Consider the following 21,175-nt stretch of genomic DNA (forward strand, 5'->3'; position numbering starts at 1 on the left):
ACATGATAGGTCCAAGTCAGCATGGATTTGTGAAAGGGAAATCATGCTTGACAAATCTTCTGGAATTTTTGAGGATGTTTCCAGTAGAGTGGACAAGGGAGAACCAGTTGATGTGGTATATTTGGACTTTCAGAAGGCGTTCGACAAGGTCCCACACAAGAGATTGATGTGCAAAGTTAGAGCACATGGGATTGGGGGTAGTGTGCTGACATGGATTGAGAACTGGTTGTCAGACAGGAAGCAAAGAGTAGGAGTAAATGGGTACTTTTCAGAATGGCAGGCAGTGACTAGTGGGGTACCGCAAGGTTCTGTGCTGGGGCCCCAGCTGTTTACACTGTACATTAATGATTTAGATGAGGGGATTAAATGTAGTATCTCCAAATTTGCGGATGACACTAAGTTGGGTGGCAGTGTGAGCTGCGAGGAGGATGCTGTGAGGCTGCAGAGCGACTTGGATAGGTTAGGTGAGTGGGCAAATGCATGGCAGATGAAGTATAATGTGGATAAATGTGAGGTTATCCACTTTGGTGGTAAAAACAGAGAGACAGACTATTATCTGAATGGTGACAGATTAGGAAAAGGGGAGGTGCAAAGAGACCTGGGTGTCATGGTACATCAGTCATTGAAGGTTGGCATACAGGTGCAGCAGGCGGTTAAGAAAGCAAATGGCATGTTGGCCTTCATATCAAGGGGATTTGAGTACAGGGGCAGGGAGGTGTTGCTACAGTTGTACAGGGCATTGGTGAGGCCACACCTGGAGTATTGTGTACAGTTTTGGTCTCCTAACCTGAGGAAGGACATTCTTGCTATTGAGGGAGTGTAGCGAAGGTTCACCAGACTGATTCCCGGGATGGCGGGACTGACCTATCAAGAAAGACTGGATCAACTGGGCTTGTATTCACTGGAGTTCAGAAGAATGAGAGGGGACCTCATAGAAACATTTAAAATTCTGACGGGGTTAGACAGGTTAGATGCAGGAAGAATGTTCCCAATGTTGGGGAAGTCCAGAACCAGAGGTCACAGTCTAAGGATAAGGGGTAAGCCATTTAGGACCGAGATGCGGAAGAACTTCTTCACCCAGAGAGTGGTGAACCTGTGGAATTCTCTACCACAGAAAGTTGTTGAGGCCAATTCACTAAATATATTCAAAAAGGAGTTAGATGAGGTCCTTACTACTAGGGGGATCAAGGGGTGTGGCGAGAAAGCAGGAATGGGGTACTGAAGTTGAATGTTCAGCCATGAACTCATTGAATGGCGGTGCAGGCTAGAAGGGCCGAATGGCCTACTCCTGCACCTATTTTCTATGTTTTCTATGTTTAAAGGATTGACGGTGGATAAGCAATGGCAAACATTTAAAGATCACATGGATGAACTTCAGCAAATGTACATCCCTGTCTGGAGTAAAATTAAAACTGGGAAGGTGGCTCAACCATGGCTAACAAAGGAAATTAAGGATAGTGTTAAAGCCAAGGAAGAGGCATATAAATTGGCTAGAAAAGGCAACAAACCTGAGGAGTGGGAGATGTTTAGAATTCAACAGAGGAGGACTAAGGGTTTAATTAAGAGGGGGAAAATAGAGTACGAGAGGAAGCTTGCAGGGAATATAAAAACTGACTGCAAAAGCTTCTATAAATATGTGAAGAGAAAAAGATTAGTAAAGACAAATGTAGGTCCCTTGCAGTCGGATTCAGGTGAATTTATAATGGGGAACAAAGAAATGGCAGACCTATTGAACAAATACTTCGGTTCTGTCTTCAAGGAAAAGAAGATATAAATAACCGTCCGAAGGTACTAGGGGACAGTGGGTCTAGTGAGAAGGAAGAACTGAAGGATATCCTTATTAGGCGGGAAATTGTGTTAGGGAAATTGATGTGATTGAAGGCCGATAAATCCCCGGGGCCTGATAGTCTGCATCCCAGAGTGCTCAAGGAAGTGGCCCTAGAAATAGTGGATGCATTGGTGATCATTTTCCAACAGTCTATCGACTCTGGATCAGTTCCTATGGACTGGAGGGTAGCTAATGTAACACCACTTTTTAAAAAAGGAGGGAGAGAGAAAACGGATAATTATAGACCGGTTAGCTTGACATCAGTAGTGGGGAAAATGTTGGATTCGATCATGAAGGATGAAATAGCAGCGCATTTGGAAAGCGGTGACAGGATCAAACCAAGTCAGCATGGATTTATGAAGTGGAAATCATGCTTGACGAATCTTCTGGAATTTTTTGAGGATGTAACTAGCAGAGTGGACAAGGGAGAACCGGTGGATGTGGTGTATTTGGACTTTCAGAAGGCTTTTGACAAGGTCCCGCACAAGAGATTGTTGTGCAAAATCTAAGCACATGGTATTGGGGGTAATATACTGACGTGGATAGGGAACTGGTTGGCAGACAGGAAGCAGAGAGTTGGGATAAACGGTCCTTTTTAGAATGGTAGGCAGTGACCAGTGGAGTGCCGCAGGGCTCAGTGCTGGGACCCCTGCTCTTTACAATATACATTAACGATTTGGATGAAGGGATAGAGTGTAATATCTCCAAGTTTGCAGATGACACTAAACTGGGTGGCGGTGTGAGCTGTGAGGAGGATGCTAAGAGGCTTCAGGGTGACAGGTGAGTGGGCAAATGCATGGCAGATGTAGTATAATGTGGATAAATGTGTGGTTATCCATTTTGGGGGCAAAAACACGAAGGCAGATTATCTGAATGGCAGCAGACTAGGAAAAGGGGAGGTACAACGAGACCTGGGTGTCATGGTTCATCAATCACTGAAAGTTGGCATGCAGGTACAGCAGGCGGTAAAGAAGGCAAATGGTATGTTGGCCTTCATAGCTAGGGGATTTGAATATAGAAGCAGGGAGGTCTTACTTCAGTTGTACAGGGCCTTAGTGAGGCCTCACCTGGAATATTATGTTCAGTTTTGGACTCCTAGTCTGAGAAAGGACGTTCTTGATATTGAGGGAGTGCAGCGAAGGTTCACCAGACTGATTCCAGGGATGGCTGGAATATGAGAAGAGACTGGAATATGAGGAGAGACTGGATCAACTGGGCCTTTATTCACTGGAGTTTAGAAGGATGAGAGGGGATCTCATAGAAACATATCAGATTCTGATGGGACTGGACAGGTTAGATGCGGGAAGAATGTTCCCAATGTTAGAGAAGTCCAGAACCAGGGGACATAGTCTTAGGATAAGGGGTAGGCCATTTAGGACTGAGATGAGGAGAAACTTCTTTACTTAAAGAGTTGTTAACCTGTGGAATTCCCTGCCGCAGAGAGTTGTTGATGCCAGTTCATTGGATATATTCAAGAGGATATGGCTCTTACGGTTAAGCGGATCAAGGGGTATGGAGAGAAAGCAGGAAAGGGGTACTGACGGAATGATCAGCCATGATCTTATAGAATGGCGGTGCAGGCTCGAAGGGCTGAATGGCCTACTCCTGCACCTATTTTCTATGTCTATGTTTCTATGTTTTCTGAAGTGGCCACATACGCTGGCCTAAGTAGATTTGGAGTAACTATTAGCTGGCCAAAGTGGCCTAAATGGCCAAAACTGGCATAGTTGGCTGGTAACGCCCTCTTTTGAGCAAAAAAAACTAAACTAAAAAAATCCTAACTAACTCACTTACACTGGCGCAAATTGAATGTGCAAAATGGGGATTTTTAAGATACTCCAGAAAAATCAAGTTGCTCCAAAAAAAACGGAGAAACTCCTGGCCAAAATTGAGCCCCATGTTCCTCTCGAGCCCAGAGGAGATGTCCTTAACCCTGGCATCGGGCAGGCAACACAGCCTTCGGGACTCATGCTCTCGGCTGCAGAGAACAGAATCTAGCCCCCTATTGATACTGTCCCCTACCACTACAAAATTTATTTTTATTCCCCCCACGTGAATGACCCCCTGTACCACAGTGCTGTGGTCAGTTTGCTCATCCTCCCTACAGTCCCTGCTCTCGTCCACACAGGGAGCAAGAGCCTCGAACCTGCTGGTCAAGAGCAAGGGCTGAGGCTCCTACACCATTACATCCTGGATCCCTATATCTTCCTTACTTGGAGTCACACCCTCCTGCACCTAACCACGGACCAAATTTGAATGAATTAATCTAATTGGTGTGACTAGCTCCTGCTATGCAGCGCCCAGGTAACTCACCCCCTCCCTGATGTGTCGTAGTGTCTGCAGCTCAGACTCCAGCTCATCAACACGGAGCCCAAGTTCCTCGAGCTGCAGACACTTGCTGCAGATGTGGTCGCTGTGGACCTCAATGGGGTCAACCAGCTCCCACATGTCACAGCAGAAACACATTTCCTGCCCTGCCATCCGAATATATTTAATTAATTACGTTTTTGGGTTTTGTTTATAGTCCCAGCTTTTAATTCAAACCAATGCCCCAGAAAAGAGAAAAAAACTCGCCAACTAATCACTTCCCTTCACTTTGAATTTGGTTATTTCTACTTCTTGTCTTCAGCTGGGTTGGTGTTTGGGCCCCGATCTACCACTCCCTTTATGTCCCGCTGGGCTCTGCTGCTCTTTTTAATTGGCCTCCCTGCGACTGCAGTTGTTTTCTCCTTTCTCCTGCTCCTCTTCTCCTCCTCCTTTTGCCAGAGTGGAATTCCAAAAAAGACCCCCATGAAGAAATAAGTGAATTGCCAGAAGGCCCTTAAGAGTTCAGAAGGCCCAGCAGCAACAACAAGCACGTTGAAATAATCTAAATTTCAAAAGGTCATTATCTGATGTAAGCAAAATGTCTCCCAAAACTTTCTACAGCTTTGCCAGAGATGAAAATGGTGTAGAGGTGTAACTATGTCATTTGTTCCGATTTCCATTTATTAATGAGACCACCTGGCTCAAGATCATTTTTCAGTCTCTGCTCACCTGACGACCGGCACTTCCTACTCCCACCCATGAACCATGGAGGGTACAAGTCAGGAGATGGCCATTTCCAGCAATATTTAAAGGAATCCTCAGCGGTTCTAAGCTGGGAGTTTTCTTGCTTGAGAATCTGCAGGAAGGTGGGGTGAGAAGAAGCCAACCTCCCTGCCCAAGACTGGAAATAGCACCTACATAGCAGCTCAGCAAGTAGCAGTACCTGTTTTTTTATAAAGGAAGTCTGCCTCTGATCTGCACCCTGCCACCTGACATTCATTTGTATGTAATTCACATTGCTGTGCCCTCTTCATGTGCAACCACCAGCCATACAGCTTTTTGTGGGTAATGCTATACAGGTGCTGGACAGAAGTGAAACATGAGCACCCATTTTTTCTGTGCGGAACACTTGTTTTTCAGATGATATTTGAGTGCTAGATGCAGGAAAATCCGTCTTCAGATCACATTTTATCAGATTTTCATGCTGGAAAAATGCTTTAATCGCATTGATATAATCTGGGTCACCACTCATTCAAGAACCTCAATTTCATTTAAATGGTTATTACTAGCAATAATAATTGCAATTATGAAGGTTCCCCAGTATGAAAGAGCTATTGTTATATTCATAAACATATAGGTCATAAGTTATTAACTGAAACACCAACTGTTACATACCTTGTACGCAGGATGTCTGCCATTAAAATATGGGTTGAATATACCGATTGTGTTGATGAATGATTTATTATTGTTCCATTCTTCCATAGCTTTTTCTGCTGCTTCTTTCAGTGAGGGTTCAATCTACAATATTGACAGATTATCAGGCATATTGTTGAAGTAAATAGTAGTTTCTGCAAACCATATTTGTTGCCTACATCATCTTCCATACCTACCGTGTTTGAAATAAGCTGATCTCTTGCTATCTTCAGTTTTCCTAATGTGTTTTTCAAGACTTGTTCATGGTTTTCACTGGCAGAGGATAAAAGTAATCCCATTGACCTGAGGTACAATTAAAACATTGATAAGATTTTTAAATATGGGGTTGGTTTTGAAATTAAGAATAAAGGATGGGTCTGTAGTGGCAAAGATTCCAGGAGGACACTTATGCCAGGATGTTCGGGGCTAACGGTATAAGGTAGAAATAAATAAGCAAAATAATTTCTTAAAGCTGGAACGAGGAGTAATTTTCCACTTTTGGGGCTCCCGGTACAAAGCAGCACACATGGAGAGCACACACTAAGAACGCTCACTGGAACACTGGAGTAAAGATCCTGTGCCCATTACACAGCACGCCTGATTTTTAGTCCATGGAAAATTTACCTTTAAAGGATGAATCAAGCCATATGGGCTAAAAGACAGTTTTGCTCCTACGTTTCAATGTTCTTCAGCATAAACAGAGAGAGAAACAAAAGGAAAAAATAATTGGTTCTTTATGCATCTACCTCAATTTGCCAATATTCCTCCAGCTGAATGAAAATTTAGAAAATGGTATCTCTTTCAATAGGTACTTACTCTTTGTTCAACAAAACTTTTTGTATTTTTTCCACAGTACTTCTTTTCCAGTCATAAAACTTCAAATACTGTTCCGTTCTTTGTTCCAGTTGGCAAAGCAAATCTTTAATCTAGATTATATGAAATATAAATTCTGTGTTTAGTTGAATTTTGTAAATTTATTAATATACATTGATTCTCAGGACCTCCACAATACATGGTGGAAACTCAGTGAGAATCATGGAATATATAGTTAACTCTATGGGGCAGATTTTATAATGTCATGCAGGCCTGAACTGTTAATGAGTAAACCTACAAAATAACAGTGGGAAGTATTCAATGAAGTAAGTAAGATACAAAAGATAAAAGGCAAAGGCTCCACTTTTGTAGTTAAATAATCATGAGCAACAAATGAAGAGACAGTAGCAAGCTAAAAAAATGCAAGGAAAAGTGGAAATCCATCAGACTGTGAAAGTTATAAAAAGCAACAAAGAGATACAACAAAGTAATGAGGTGCAGAAAGTGAGTAAGAAAAAAAACTTGCAAGGGTTATCAAAGTTAACAAAAGCTTTTATAAATATATAAAGAGAAAGGGATTGGTAAATGCGAATGTGGGCCCATTAAAGACAGATGCAGGCGAGACTATGATGGATATTAAGAGACTTGGTAAAGCAATGCTTTGCATCCGTTTTCACAGTAGAGGAAGAGCACAAAATACCAGCAGTACAGGAGAGAAGCTAAATATAAATCAAGGGAAGGAACTTAGTGGATTTAGTATGTAGAGAAAATAATAGTTCTTACGATAAACAAATCTCTAGGACAGGAAGGCTCTCATCCCAGAATACAAAAAAAGATAGGTGAGGAAATTGCAGATGCATTAGTCATAATTTTCCAAAGCTCTCCAGATTTAGGAATTGTGCCTATGAATTGGGAAATTGTAAATGTCACTCCATTATTTAAGAAGGGAGGGAGAAACCAGGTAACTACAGACCTGTCAGTTCAGCATCATTTGTGGGGAGGTTACTGGAATCTATCATCTCTGGAATGGTTTTCAATGTACAGACACTCTGGGAGTGGGGGACCCGAAGAGCATGTGAAACCCAGAAATATGTTAAGCGCATCTGTCAGTGGCTTTTTAATGCAGCTACTTCTTCAGCATTTTATTTCTGGATTTCTATCCAAAGATGACCCACATGACACGATCTCAACTTCAGTATTTAAAGCGACAATCCAAACATGTAAGTTGAAGCAGCTGAAGTTGGGAAGAGAAGAGTAAGGTCAAAAATGGAAGTGAAATGGTCCAAGGGTGCATCCTGCTTCACGGATGTCTTCTTGGCTGTGCTGCTGGGGGCTGTGAGGACTGGGAGGAAAATACTCTTCCTTACCAATGGTTGGGAGAATCCTGCTGGGGAAAACAAGATGGCGTGGTTGGAGGTGGCAGAAGAGGTCAGCAGCATGAGCGTAGTGCCACGCTTCTGAATTCAATGCAGGAAGTGGCTTAATGACATAACCAGGACAGGAAAGGTGAGAGCAATGACACGTTCACCAACATTCTGATGTGCGTATCATTCAAACCCCCCTCACTCTGCCTTTTCGAGCCTACTGCAACACATTACTCCTCACAGCCACTTACCCTGCAGTTGCACCCATCCCTCTCTGCCTATGCACTTCCTCACATCCCCATCTATCCACTGACACTCACCCTCATCGTTATATAGTGTCATGCCTCTCCCTCATAGTCACCAATGTGGAAAGATAGAAAAAGAACAACCATAGATTGCAAGGCTTGCTGGGACATTATATTTGGTCAACCTAGGAATTAGAGCTTACTTCAGCAAACAAGCTGTCAGCAGTTGAAACCACGGGTTGCAATACCTCACAGCAGCTAAGGTCATCTGTCTTCTCTGTCTAATTATAATCACAAATAGGATGTGATAACCAAAAAAAACAGACAGTGTGTACAGGGGGCAAGGAAAGGTTATCCCAAAATAAGGAAAGGGTAGCTAAGACAAGTATCCATTGGATAACACTGATGAGGTAATTAAATTAACTGCTAGACTCTGCACTATTACAAAAAAAAGAGGAACCATCACATATGATAGGAGTTGTTTACTTGGGTGTATAAATATGTTCCAATTTCAGTGTATTACCGGAGTTGGTACCCTGTCTAGGGCACTCTCCCCTTGTATACAAGCAACAATAAACTAACAATCTGATGGTCTGCTTGTGTTAAGAGTCTTATCTTGAATCGGTGTCTTCGACAGAATTCCTTGGAGGTTCCACCGAGATCGCAAACTACGTGCCGGTGAGTAAACGGACAAGAACACGGTGACTCTCTAGGGAAGGACTCTAACTGGCCAGTTATTGGTGACATTTATGTTACTAAAGGAGCCCTTCCTTGGAGAGAGCGCGAGTGTAGTCTGTTTGTCTCGGCAGAAGTGCTGCGATCGTAAGACTCCTTTCAGGATTGAGTTACATGTTTGTAATCACTTCCTCTTTCAGCTTGACAGTAAGAGGAGGCAGATTCCGAAAAGCAAAAAAATTCAGCCCTGAAGCGGGCCGGCAGATTGTAAAGGGGGGAAGGTAAGAAAAGACGTCATTAAAAGGTCCCTGTTTCTTGTGTGGTAGAAACAAATACCCTTGTGTGATAGGGAGAAATAAGATGGGACGCGATCCTTGTGTGATAGGATCATTGAAATTAGTGATAGGATAAGTCATCCTTGTGTGATAAGATGAGGACCTTTGTTTGATGGGGTAATTTAGAATAAGTTAAGGACTCAGTCTGAAGGAGCGTACAACGCAGACTGAGAATTGATTATTTGTTTAGTTAAAGCATAAGGATTATGATCTGTGCACCCCTTTGGGTTTTTGCGTTTTTTATTGTCTTCATAATATTGTTATAGAAACATAGAAACATAGAAAATAGGTGCAGGAGCAGGCCATTCAGCCCTTCTAGCCTGCACCGCCATTCAATGAGTTCATGGCTGAACATGAAACTTCAGTACCCCCTTCCTGCTTTCTCGCCATAACCCTTGATCCCCCGAGTAGTAAGGACTTCATCTAACTCCCTTTTGAATATATTTAGTGAATTGGCCTCAACTACTTTCTGTGGTAGAGAATTCCACAGGTTCACCACTCTCTGGGTGAAGAAGTTTCTCCTCATCTCGGTCCTAAATGGCTTACCCCTTATCCTCAGACTGTGACCCCTGGTTCTGGACTTCCCCAACATTGGGAACATTCTTTCTGCATCTAACCTGTCTAAACCCGTCAGAATTTTAAACGTTTCTATGAGGTCCCCTCTCATTCTTCTGAACTCCAGTGAATACAAGCCCAGTTGATCCAATCTTTCTTGATAGGTCAGTCCCGCCATCCCGGGAATCAGTCTGGTGAACCTTCGCTGCACTCCCTCAATAGCAAGAATGTCCTTCCTCAAGTTAGGAGACCAAAACTGTACACAATACTCCAGGTGTGGCCTCACCAAGGCCCTGTACAACTGTAGCAACACCTCCCTGCCCCTGTATTCAAATCCCCTCGCTATGAAGGCCAACATGCCATTTGCTTTCTTAACCGCCTGCTGTACCTGCATGCTAACCTTCAATGACTGATGTACCATGACACCCAGGTCTCGTTGCACCTTCCCTTTTCCTAATCTGTCACCATTCAGATAATAGTCTGTCTCTCTGTTTTTACCACCAAAGTGGATAACCTCACATTTATCCACATTATACTTCATCTGCCATGCATTTGCCCACTCACCTAACCTATCCAAGTCACTCTGCAGCCTAATAGCATCCTCCTCGCAGCTCACACTGCCACCCAACTTAGTATCATCCGCAAATTTGGAGACACTGCATTTAATCCCCTCGTCTAAATCATTAATGTACAATGTAAACAGCTGGGGCCCCAGCACAGAACCTTGCGGCACTCCACTAGTCACTGCCTGCCATTCTGAAAAGTACCCGTTTACTCCTACTCTTTGCTTCCTGTCTGACAACCAGTTCTCAATCCACGTCAGCACACTACCCCCAATCCCATGTGCTTTAACTTTGCACATTAATCTCTTGTGTGGGACCTTGTCGAAAACCTTCTGAAAGTCCAAATATACCACATCAACTGGTTCTCCTTTGTCCACTTTACTGGAAACATCCTCAAAAAATTCCAGAAGATTTGTCAAGCATGATTTCCCTTTCACAAATCCATGCTGACTTGGACCTATCATGTCACCATTTTCCAGATGCACTGCTATGACATCCTTAATAATTGATTCCATCATTTTACCCACTACTGAGGTCAGGCTGACCGGTCTATAATTCCCTGTTTTCTCTCTCCCTCCTTTTTTAAAAAGTGGGGTTACATTGGCTACCCTCCACTCCATAGGAACTGATCCAGAGTCAATGGAATGTTGGAAAATGACTGTCAATGCATCCGCTATTTCCAAGGCCACCTCCTTAAGTACTCTAGGATGCAGTCCATCAGGCCCTGGGGATTTATCGGCCTTCAATCCCATCAATTTCCCCAACACAATTTCCCGACTAATAAAGATTTCCCTCAGTTCCCCCTCCTTACTAGACCCTCTGACCCCTTTTATATCCGGAAGGTTGTTTGTATCCTCCTTAGTGAATACCGAACCAAAGTACTTGTTCAATTGGTCTGCCATTTCTTTGTTCCCCATTATGACTTCCCCTGATTCTGACTGCAGGGGACCTACGTTTGTCTTCACCAACCTTTTTCTCTTTACATACCTATAGAAACTTTTGCAATCCGCCTTAATGTTCCCTGCAAGCTTCTTCTCGTACTCCATTTTCCCTGCCCTAATCAAACCCTTTGTCCTCCTCTGCTGAGTTCTAAATTTCTCCCAGTCCCCAGGTTCGCTGCTATTTCTGGCCAATTTGTATGCCACTTCCTTGGCTTTAATACTATCCCTGATTTCCCTAGATAGCCACGGTTGAGCCACCTTCCCTTTTTTATTTTTACGCCAGACAGGAATGTACAATTGTTGTAATTCATCCATGCGGTCTCTAAATGTCTGCCATTGCCCATCCACAGTCAACCCCCTAAGTATCATTCGCCAATCTATCCTAGCCAATTCACGCCTCATACCTTCAAAGTTACCCTTCTTTAAGTTCTGGACCATGGTCTCTGAAATTACTGTTTCATTCTCCATCCTAATGCAGAATTCCACCATATTATGGTCACTCTTCCCCAAGGGGCCTCGCACAATGAGATTGCTAATTAATCCTCTCTCATTACACAACACCCAGTCTATGATGGCCTCCCCCCTAGTTGGTTCCTCAACATATTGGTCTAGAAAACCATCCCTTATGCACTCCAGGAAATCCTCCTCCACCGTATTGCTTCCAGTTTGGCTAGCCCAATCTATGTGCATATTAAAGTCACCCATTATAACTGCTACACCTTTATTGCATGCACCCCTAATTTCCTGTTTGATGCCCTCCCCAACATCCCTATTACTGTTTGGAGGTCTGTACACAACTCCTACTAACGTTTTTTGCCCTTTGGTGTTCTGCAGCTCTACCCATATAGATTCCACATCATCCAAGCTAATGTCTTTCCTAACTATTGCATTAATCTCCTCTTTAACCAGCAATGCTACCCCACCTCCTTTTCCTTTTATTCTATCCTTCCTGAATGTTGAATACCCCTGAATGTTGAGTTCCCAGCCCTGATCATCCTGGAGCCACGTCTCCATAATCCCAATCACATCATATTTGTTAACATCTATTTGCACAATTAATTCATCCACCTTATTGCGGATACTCCTTGCATTAAGACACAAAGCCTTCGGGCTTGTTTTATTAACACCCTTTGTCCTTTTAGAATTTTGCTGTACAGTGGCCCTTTTTGTTCTTTGCCTTGGGTTTCTCTGCCCTCCACTTTTCCTCATCTCCTTTCTGTCTTTTGCTTTTGTCTCCTTTTTGTTTCCCTCTGTCTCCCTGCATTGGTTCCCATCCCCCTGCGTCAATTGTCTATGAGCTCTTAGGAAGACATAACAGGGAAATCAACAGGGGAGGTTGTGTTTCAGAAACGTATAAATTAGTTGAGACAAAACAGTGATCGGTTGATCAGCAGCGAGTGACTCGTGTCCAACAATATCTCAAACACCCAGACTGAGGCCGAATTAAGAACCCAAATGGGTCACGTGACGGCCAGGTGAATTGGGCATAGGGTACTCGGTTGGAGCGAGAGGACTGTGATACAGAGAACTGTGATATCTCAACCAGTTAAATATGGGTGCCGGAGCAGGCAAACCACCACCAAAGGGCACACCAGCCTTTTTCATGCTCCAGAATTGTGGTCAGTCTTCAATTGACCACCTAAAAGAATGGGTAAAATGGACTAAGGATGGAAACAGGCTATTTCCACCTGATGGTTCATTTAATTTAGAGAGAATAACGTGTCTTGAGGAATGCCTTGTGGATACAGACCCAGGTAGAAGGGGTAAAAAGAAAATAAATTGGTCAGCTTTCAACGATCGGAAACGAGAAGCCGAAAGATGATGCGAAAGAAGCATAGAAGCTAGTAATGAAGGAGGTAAAAAAGAAAAAGAAACAGAAAGTTGAAGAGGGTAAAGGGGATGTAGAAAGCCATAAACAAATGGTAGTTAGGCAGACTGAGGGACACAGACCAAGTGCCCCTCAGTGGACACAGGAGGACGAGGAAGAACTGCAACAAGAATTAGATAACTCTTATGCACCACCGCCATGTCTGCCAGTACAAAGCCCACCACCAAACCCAAATGCTAATAATAATCAGGGCCAAGTAGGCGACCCCCAGCTAGATAGTCTACCCCTGCCCGTTCATGGTCCCGTTAATAATCAGCCAACAGACCAACAACCTCAACCAGGAGGAGGAGGAGGCGGTGGTGAGGCAGTGGCGCCCCCCCAGGAAGCCTCAGGGGGATCGCCAGCTGACAATACTAGACTCCAAACAGCACAGAGACAAGTTCAATTGCAGGATATAGCAAGACAGCAGGAAGTGGTGAGAGTGGCACAGTTAGCAGAACAAGACAGACAACAGAGAGAGCAGGGGCTGCAGGAACTGACTCGTCACTAATACAAGCCATGACACTTAACCCTGACCTACATGGAATGTATTCTCTCCGATACTTCCTAGATCCTCAGGGTGGAAACCCAGTGGCGGTTCACCAGCCCTGGACTCCATCCGAATTAAGGACCATGATAGGCAGTCTCCCAGACCCCAGAATACAGTTGGACATGGCGCTGGATGAATTACGTACCATAGTCCTGTGCCATGAGCCAAGTATTATGGAGACCACACAGAAAAAGGATGAGGATGTGGAGAACTATGTAGAAAGAATGGGGGAAATCATGGATCAATGTTCAGGAATGACTAAAGAACAATACCAAGCACCAATGGTCAGTGCGGTAGTAAATGGTCTACGACCAGAACTTAGAGACCCACTGAAGTTAGTATGCCTCGGGTGGCGCCAAAAGACCCTCCCGCAGTTAGTATCCACTCTTAAGGATTTACAGGAAAGAAATAGGGAAAGTAAAGGCAAAACATGTATACTCATGGAACAACCCACGGAGCCCGTAATAGACTTCCAGCAACCAACTCAATACCCACTAAACCCACAACAATATCCTCAATATTTTCAACAAAGCAGAGGGAGAGGGCGTGGAAAAAGGAGAGGATTTGGCCGGAGAAATAGGGGTAATATGAACCGTCCAGGGCAAGGGCAGAATTATAGTGGGAACTGCTATAACTGCAGACAAACGGGACATTGGGCAAGAAATTGTCCGTCGCAAGGAACCCAACAGTTCCAGCAGAATTGGCCCCCACAACAAAGTGGAGGTCGCGGTAATAGTAATACACAAATTCAGGTTTCCACCAGGCCTCAAGCAAATTTTACTACCCAACACCCGTGCTTTCACATCCCTTAAACAGTCTCTTATTACCACGCCGCTTTGGGACTTCCAGATTATGCAAAACCCTTTAATCTATTCGTCCACCATAAGTCAGGCTTTGCTCAGTCCGTTCTTACTCAGATACACGGGGACAGACAGCGGCCCATCGCGTATTTTAGTACACAATTGGACCCAGTAGCACGAGGTTTGCCGAGATGCCTTCCTGCAGCTTACTATGCTGTTCAGCAGGCTCAAACGATCACTTTAAATCACCACACCGTCTTGCACGTTCCACACTCCGTTGAGATACTACTCACTAAATGCGCCACTCAACATCTCACATCAGCCCGCACAACTAAATATGAGGTAGAGCTACTATCAAATGCCAGCTTAACGATTAAACATTGCACGACCCTTAACCCAAGCACGCTTCTTCCAACTGCTGAGGATGGCACCCCTCATTGCTGCGGGACTGTGACTCAGTTGGTCACCAAGCCACGCATCGACCTAAGCGAGACACCCTTCAACAATCCAGAATGAGTCTATTTTGTCGACGGATCAGCTCTAAGAAATGAACATGGCCAGTGCCGCGCTGGTTACGCCGTTACCTCATGCCATTCCACTGTGGAAGCGGCAGCCCTACCAAATACGTTTTCAGCACAGCAGGCGGAGTTATTTGCCCTCACACATGTATGTATACTGGCAACACAATGGGTCATTAATATCTATACGGACTCACGATATGCATTCGGAATTGCTCATGATTATGGACAGATTTGGAAACTCAGGGACTATTTAACCTCTGCGGGCTCAACGATTAAGAATGCCGAGCAAGTAAAAAACCCCTTATGTGCCTTACAATGTCCACAAAGAATTGCAGTAATTAAGTGTCAAGCACACACGGGCCACCGAGACGACATTGCGTTAGGCAATGATGGAGCTGATAGGGCTGCTCGAAATGCCGCCATGTCAGACACAGGACTTCAGGTGTCAGCCTACGTGCTTCAACGTACAAAACCCATTGATACGCCGCCCACAATTAATGATGTATTGGCCTTTCAGTCACAGGCCACTGCTGAGGAGGTGTTAACCTGGGCACAGAATCAATGCGATAAAACACCTGAGGGAGTATGGGTTCACCATGACGGCCGCATGGTGGCACCCAGAGCTTTGCTCCCATGGATTGCCCGCTGTGTTCATACTTTCACACATGCGGGCAAAGGGGCGATGGCAGACTATATTGTAAAAACATGGTATGCGCCAGGTATTTCTGCAATTGCAAAACAAATTAGTGAAAAATGTGTTATCTGCCAAACCATGAATCCGGGAAAAACAGAAAACAGGCTGCCTCCCACCCAAATCCAACAGGACCTTTTGTAAATTTGCAAATGGATTTTATTGAATTATCCCCATGCATGGGATTTAAGTATGTATTAGTAATTATAGATGTGTTTTCTAAATGGGTTGAAGCTTTTCCATGTAAAAAGAATGACGCAACTACTGTCGCTAAGCATTTGTTAAAAGAAATTGTGCCACGATTTGACATACCTGTACAACACTCAAGTGACAATGGGTCACATTTTACTGGGACAGTTGTGAAAGAAGTGTGTCGAGCGTTACAAATCGACCAATATTTCCAATTCAGTTATCACCCACAGTCAGCTGGATTGGTGGAGAGATACAACGGAATGTTGAAGAATAAACTAGCAAAGTTATGTGATGAGACTGGACTCAAATGGGTCGAACTGTTACCTTTGGCAGTAATGGTAATGTGATCAGCAACAAATAGAACGACAGGATTATCACCACATGAAATCGTCATGGGTCATCCCCAACGTTTGCCTTTTTCTGCACCGTTTACTGCTAAACAAATGGATGTCCACAAAATGGAAGAAAATATGCTAAACTATTGCATTGTTTTAACAAAATGTATTGCTTTAACAAAATGTATTTCTAGCTTTCATTCCCAGGTAAAGGAAGCCCAAATTGATCCTGCTGAAGGAAGATCCCATAGTTTGGAGCCTGGCGAGTTCGTGTACGTGAAGGTGTTCAAGAGGAAAAATAGTCTTCACCCAAGATTTGAAGGTCCATTTCAGGCCCTGTTGACCACCAATACTGCCCTGAAGATAAAGGAGAGACCAACATGGATCCACGCCTCACACTGCAAAAGAGCTCCAGGACACGAGGAAAAGGAATCACCAACCCCATCAGTAAAGGGAAATGGATATTAGGACTATGTTTCCTTGTGACACTTATAATACCTGTAATACCCGAATTGCATGTAAACACCTTCTTGTATATGTCCCACAAATACGCTACGGAAAACAACAAAGAAGGAGGTTGTTGGATATGTACCCAAACCTCTCTCCACTGTAAGGGAGGGATTCCTCTTAGACCTATCCCACTTCATCTGTCAGAAGTAGTAGAATGGTATATCTACCAGAACGGCACACGCCAATTCCCTAGGATGATAAGAGTTGCATCTGGTAGTATACCCACCATTGGGCGACGGGAAGATGATGGAATCCTCTAGTTTATCATTTTACCCCATATCTGCAGAGCCCTGGGAAAAGGAGGGATATTGTCTGAATACCTTTGAAGGGTGGTACCAACCGAGGTATGACCACTCCCAACAGCCTCCCTTCCTCACCCTTACCAGGGCCACAGGTATGGGAAGGCCGCCGGGGACAATATGTTTAGTAAGGAACTTGGCCGGGGGAATATTCGTAGGCACGAGTCGGTGTGAATATAATTTTACAGTGATAGGTACTCCTGATGAGTTTCCCCTTTATACGTCCTCTCAGTTTTATGGTTGTACATTGAATGTCCCATACGCCAACCAGATAGGTACTTTCAACTATTCCCTGGTATCCGCAGGGTTTGATGTGGATAAAACCACCTTGTACAATGGAACATACTTTGTTTGTGGCCACAAGGCCTACCCCTGGTTGCCAAGGGGCTGGACAGGATCATGTTACCTGGCATATGTGGTACCATACATTCGTCACTTATTCTCTCTAGCAAATCACCCGCATTATCGATCCAGACGAGCCATTACAGAAACACAACGATTCTTTTCTATCCTTGTTCCCCCTCTAGAAGTAGCATTTGCCATAAGAGAAATAAGAAAAGTGGCTAGAATATTAGAAGAGGTAGCAAACGACACTGCAGAAGCTATATGCAAATTAAACGATGAGATGGTGGCTATAAGAACAGTAGCTTTGCAAAATAGAATGGCTCGAGACTATCTGCTGGCAGAAAAGGATGGAACATGTGCACTAATAGGGTCCAAGTGTTGCACGTACATTCCTGACAATTCTGAAGAAATAGGTAACTTAGTGGACCACGTCCGGAAGGAAGTTGAAAAGTTAAAAAAAACAGGTTCCTGGGGCATGTTTGATTGGGCAGGCGGATGGTTCGGGCCTATAGGTCAAACCATAGTACAAGGGCTGATCATATTCCTGGTCATTATCTTTGCTCTATATTTGGTATTTGTCCTGATAAAATATTGCTGTGCGCAACTAGGGGTTACAGCCGTACCAGCGGGGGCAACCACCATGATGGTAGCCACAACCCCAGAAGCCTCAGAGAAGGCAGAAACCATGGAGATGGAGAGACTCTGTAAACTTCAGTTGGACTAAAAGTTATTGTCCCTATAGGGACAAAAGGGAGGAATGTGGAAAGATAGAAAAAGAGCAACCATAGATTGCAAGGCTTGCTGGGACATTATATTTGGTCAACCTAGGAATTAGAGCTTACTTCAACAAACAAGCTGTCAGCAGTTGAAACCACGGATTGCAATACCTCACAGCAGCTAAGGTCATCTGTCTTCTCTGTCTAATTATAATCACAAATAGGATGTGATAACCAAAAAAAACAGACAGTGTGTACAGGGGGCAAGGAGAGGTTATCCCAAAATAAGGAAAGGGTAGCTAAGACAAGTATCCATTGAATAACACTGATGAGGTAATTAAATTAACTGCTAGACTCTGCACTATTACAAAAAAAAAGAGGAACTATCACATATGATAGGAGTTGTTCACTTGGGTGTATAAATATGTTCCAATTCTGTGTATTACCGGAGTTGGTACCCTAAGGCCTTTGTCTAGAGCACTCTCCCCTTGTATACAAGTAACAATAAACTAACAATCTGACGGTCTGCTTGTGTTAAGAGTCTTACCTTGAATCGGTGTCTTCGACACCCTCAACAAATGCTCTCCAGCCATCGGGTGAACACATGCCATTACACTCACTCAAAGATGTCTTCTTTCCCTCCTTGCAGGAGAAGAGAGCAGAGAACACTAGGGAGAGACAGTGAATCGGAGATGGCCATTGGACGATGGCCAAGAGCATCTTAGGTGTCAGGGCAGGGATATGTGCAGCCTACAGAAAGTTAGCATGCAGGTATAGCAAGCAATTAGGGAGGCAAATGGCTTGTTGGCCTTTATTTTTGCTGATGCCTGCTGATTTAAATTAGTGCAGTGAAAAACATGCGGTGTAACGCACTGTTTCAGGCAGTAGTCTCAGCATGAGGCCCGTGTAGCATGATCATAGCAGCCCTGGAGCAAAGCAGCATTCTCTTAAAGCTAGCTGGTCATTTCAGAAAGCAGCGTTGAGCCCTTAAAGGGGAAACATCTTCTAAAATGAAAAAAATAAAAGTGATTTAAAAATAGACAGTCTATAGCTCTTAGGAGCTCAACTGCATTCTGAAAAATAATTAACATTAAAAATAATTCCGAAATGGAGTCTTCAGCTCTTAAAGCTGAATTGCCTTCCACATGTAAAATAAATTGTAAAAGTGCTTCAGCACTAACACAAATTGCTCAGTAAGCTAGGGAAGGGGCACCTAGGGTCCCGCACGTAGCAGTCCAGCTTTGTGCAGGGGTTCAATACTGCAAGGTCCTCTACCCACAGGGGCCAGGAGGCCCGCCAGAAAGAATGATGTGGGGCCAGATCACCAAGGCAGTTATGCCTTCTAAAATGAAAGTGTTGACCCCACGACCTGGCTAAGTTTCATGACTTCAGACAAGTGGTCAAGGTCAGTAAATGTATGCTCAAAAGCCATCTGCCAGCAACTGCACCACGAGCCTCACACACTGCTTATTGCACGCAGCCCCCCCACCCCACCTTCATCACTCACTTACCAACAATCTGTATCAAATACGATGCATACCTCCCATTCCCAGCCTCACCTCAGTCTTACGTTACCCTCCTTCTCACATCCCACTTCCCCATTATCCCACAATATCTTCCAAGTTACAAAGTGTGCAGGTTGTAAGCATGCAGCTCTTGCTTTCCAGGCCTCCTCTTACCAGAACTCTACCCTTGTGCCTTCCTCATTTCAGACACCAAACAAATCCAACCTGCCCAGCTAGTGAGTGACCAAGAAAAGGGAGAGGGAGAGGGAGGAAGAGGGGAAGGGAGGTGGGGAGGGAGGAGGAGAGGAAAGGGGAGGAGGAGTGGAGGAGAGCTAGGAGAAGGAGGAGGTGGGGAGGAGTGATGAGGAGGAGGGAGAGGGAGGAGGGGAAGGAGGAGAGGGAGGAGGGGAAGGAGGAGAGGGGAGGAGGGGAAGGAGGAGAGGGAGGAGAGGAAGGAGGAGAGGGAGGAGGAGGAGGATGAAGGATAAGGAGGAGGGGAGGAGAAGGAGGAGGGGAGGAGAAGGCGGTGGGGAGCAGGAGGGGAGGAGGAGAAGGGGGTGGGGAGTAGGAGGGAGAGGAAGAGGGATGAGGAGGAGGGGAGGAGGAGAAGGCAGTGGGGAGGAGGAGGGGAGGAGGAGAAGGCAGTGGGGAGGAGGAGGTGGAGGAGGAGAAGGTGGTGGGGAGTAGGAGGGAGAGGAAGAGGGATAAGGAGGAGGGGAGGAGGCGAAGGCAGTGGGGAGGAGGAGGTGGAGGAGAGGGGGAGGGGGAGGAGGAGGAGGAGGGATGTGGAGGAGGGAAGGAGAAGGCAGTGGGGAGGAGGTGGAGGAGAGGAGGAGGGGTAGGAGGAGGGGGCGGGATGAGGATGAAAAGGGATGGGGAGGAGTTGAAGAGGAGAGGTTGGAGGAGGAGCGGGGGAGGAGGAGCAGGGGAGGAGGAGAAGTCGGGGGAGGAGACAGTGGGGAGGAGGAGGAGGAAGAAGAAAAGAGACACAATCACTCAATTTGACACTCCCAGCCACCAGCTCCTCAAGAACCAGCAAGGCCATCTGCAATGTCCCCCACTGAAAGTCAGCAGCCTTCCACCAGCCATGCTGCAGCCACTGGGCTAGCACTGCAAGACATCAGTAGGATAGGCAAAGACACACGCAAGACACAGGGGTAAATAGTTGATTTCTTGCGGCTAGAACCTCCAATTATTTTGCTTGCTTAACGCCCACTTTACTGCTGAAATGACATATGACACCCATATATTGCCCATTTTGGCATAAAATTGAAACTGACGGGCATTTTTAGGAAACTTATCGCCGAGTGTTACTTTTCCCATGTGCTTAATGCCGGGAAAAAATATTACCGCCCTCCCACTTTTTTTGGGCGGGATCATCAGAATGGGCGGAATCAACGGCCATAATATCGCCCAGCGTTACTTTCCGCATGGAATTAACGCCGAGATTCAATAATATTGCCCACCCATTTTTTTTTTGTCTTAAATGGGCCATTTGGCAAAACTAACGGCCAGGAGATCGGCCACCACCACTTTCACCACCTCGCACACATATCACCCACAATATCGCTCGCCCAAAAAACCATCCAGAAAAAGTGGAACTATTCTGAACGAACGCCAGCAGTGTGGCTGCCATTTTTAAAATCGCAGGTCGCTTCATTCAAAAGGCTGCTTCAACTTCGGGGGAGTTTGTATTGACTCTGGAATTCTTCTCAGGTGAAGTGACCATCTCAACAGACATATTTTCAGACTCTCGACTATTAGGGGTTTGTATTTTAGTGAGGAAATCATTGCTTCTGATCAAT

At 44.8% G+C, this 21,175-nt stretch overlaps 1 protein-coding gene across 3 annotated transcripts in view; it reads right to left on the reverse strand.

Moving 5' to 3' along the window:
* Nucleotides 1-21,175, reverse strand: part of LOC139255845 (uncharacterized) — a 241,400-nt gene that overhangs the window by 76,580 nt on the left and 143,645 nt on the right. For all 3 annotated transcript variants that reach the window (XM_070874020.1, XM_070874019.1, XM_070874018.1), the window contains 3 exons: nucleotides 6,365-6,474; nucleotides 5,746-5,851; nucleotides 5,531-5,653 (listed from right to left, as the gene is read on the reverse strand). In XM_070874020.1, coding sequence (XP_070730121.1) covers nucleotides 5,531-5,653; nucleotides 5,746-5,851; nucleotides 6,365-6,474 — 339 coding nt within the window. The remainder of the gene's footprint in view (nucleotides 1-5,530; nucleotides 5,654-5,745; nucleotides 5,852-6,364; nucleotides 6,475-21,175) is intronic.

Source organism: Pristiophorus japonicus, unplaced genomic scaffold, assembly GCF_044704955.1.
Source record: "Pristiophorus japonicus isolate sPriJap1 unplaced genomic scaffold, sPriJap1.hap1 HAP1_SCAFFOLD_641, whole genome shotgun sequence".
NCBI classification, from domain to species: Eukaryota; Metazoa; Chordata; class Chondrichthyes; family Pristiophoridae; genus Pristiophorus; species Pristiophorus japonicus.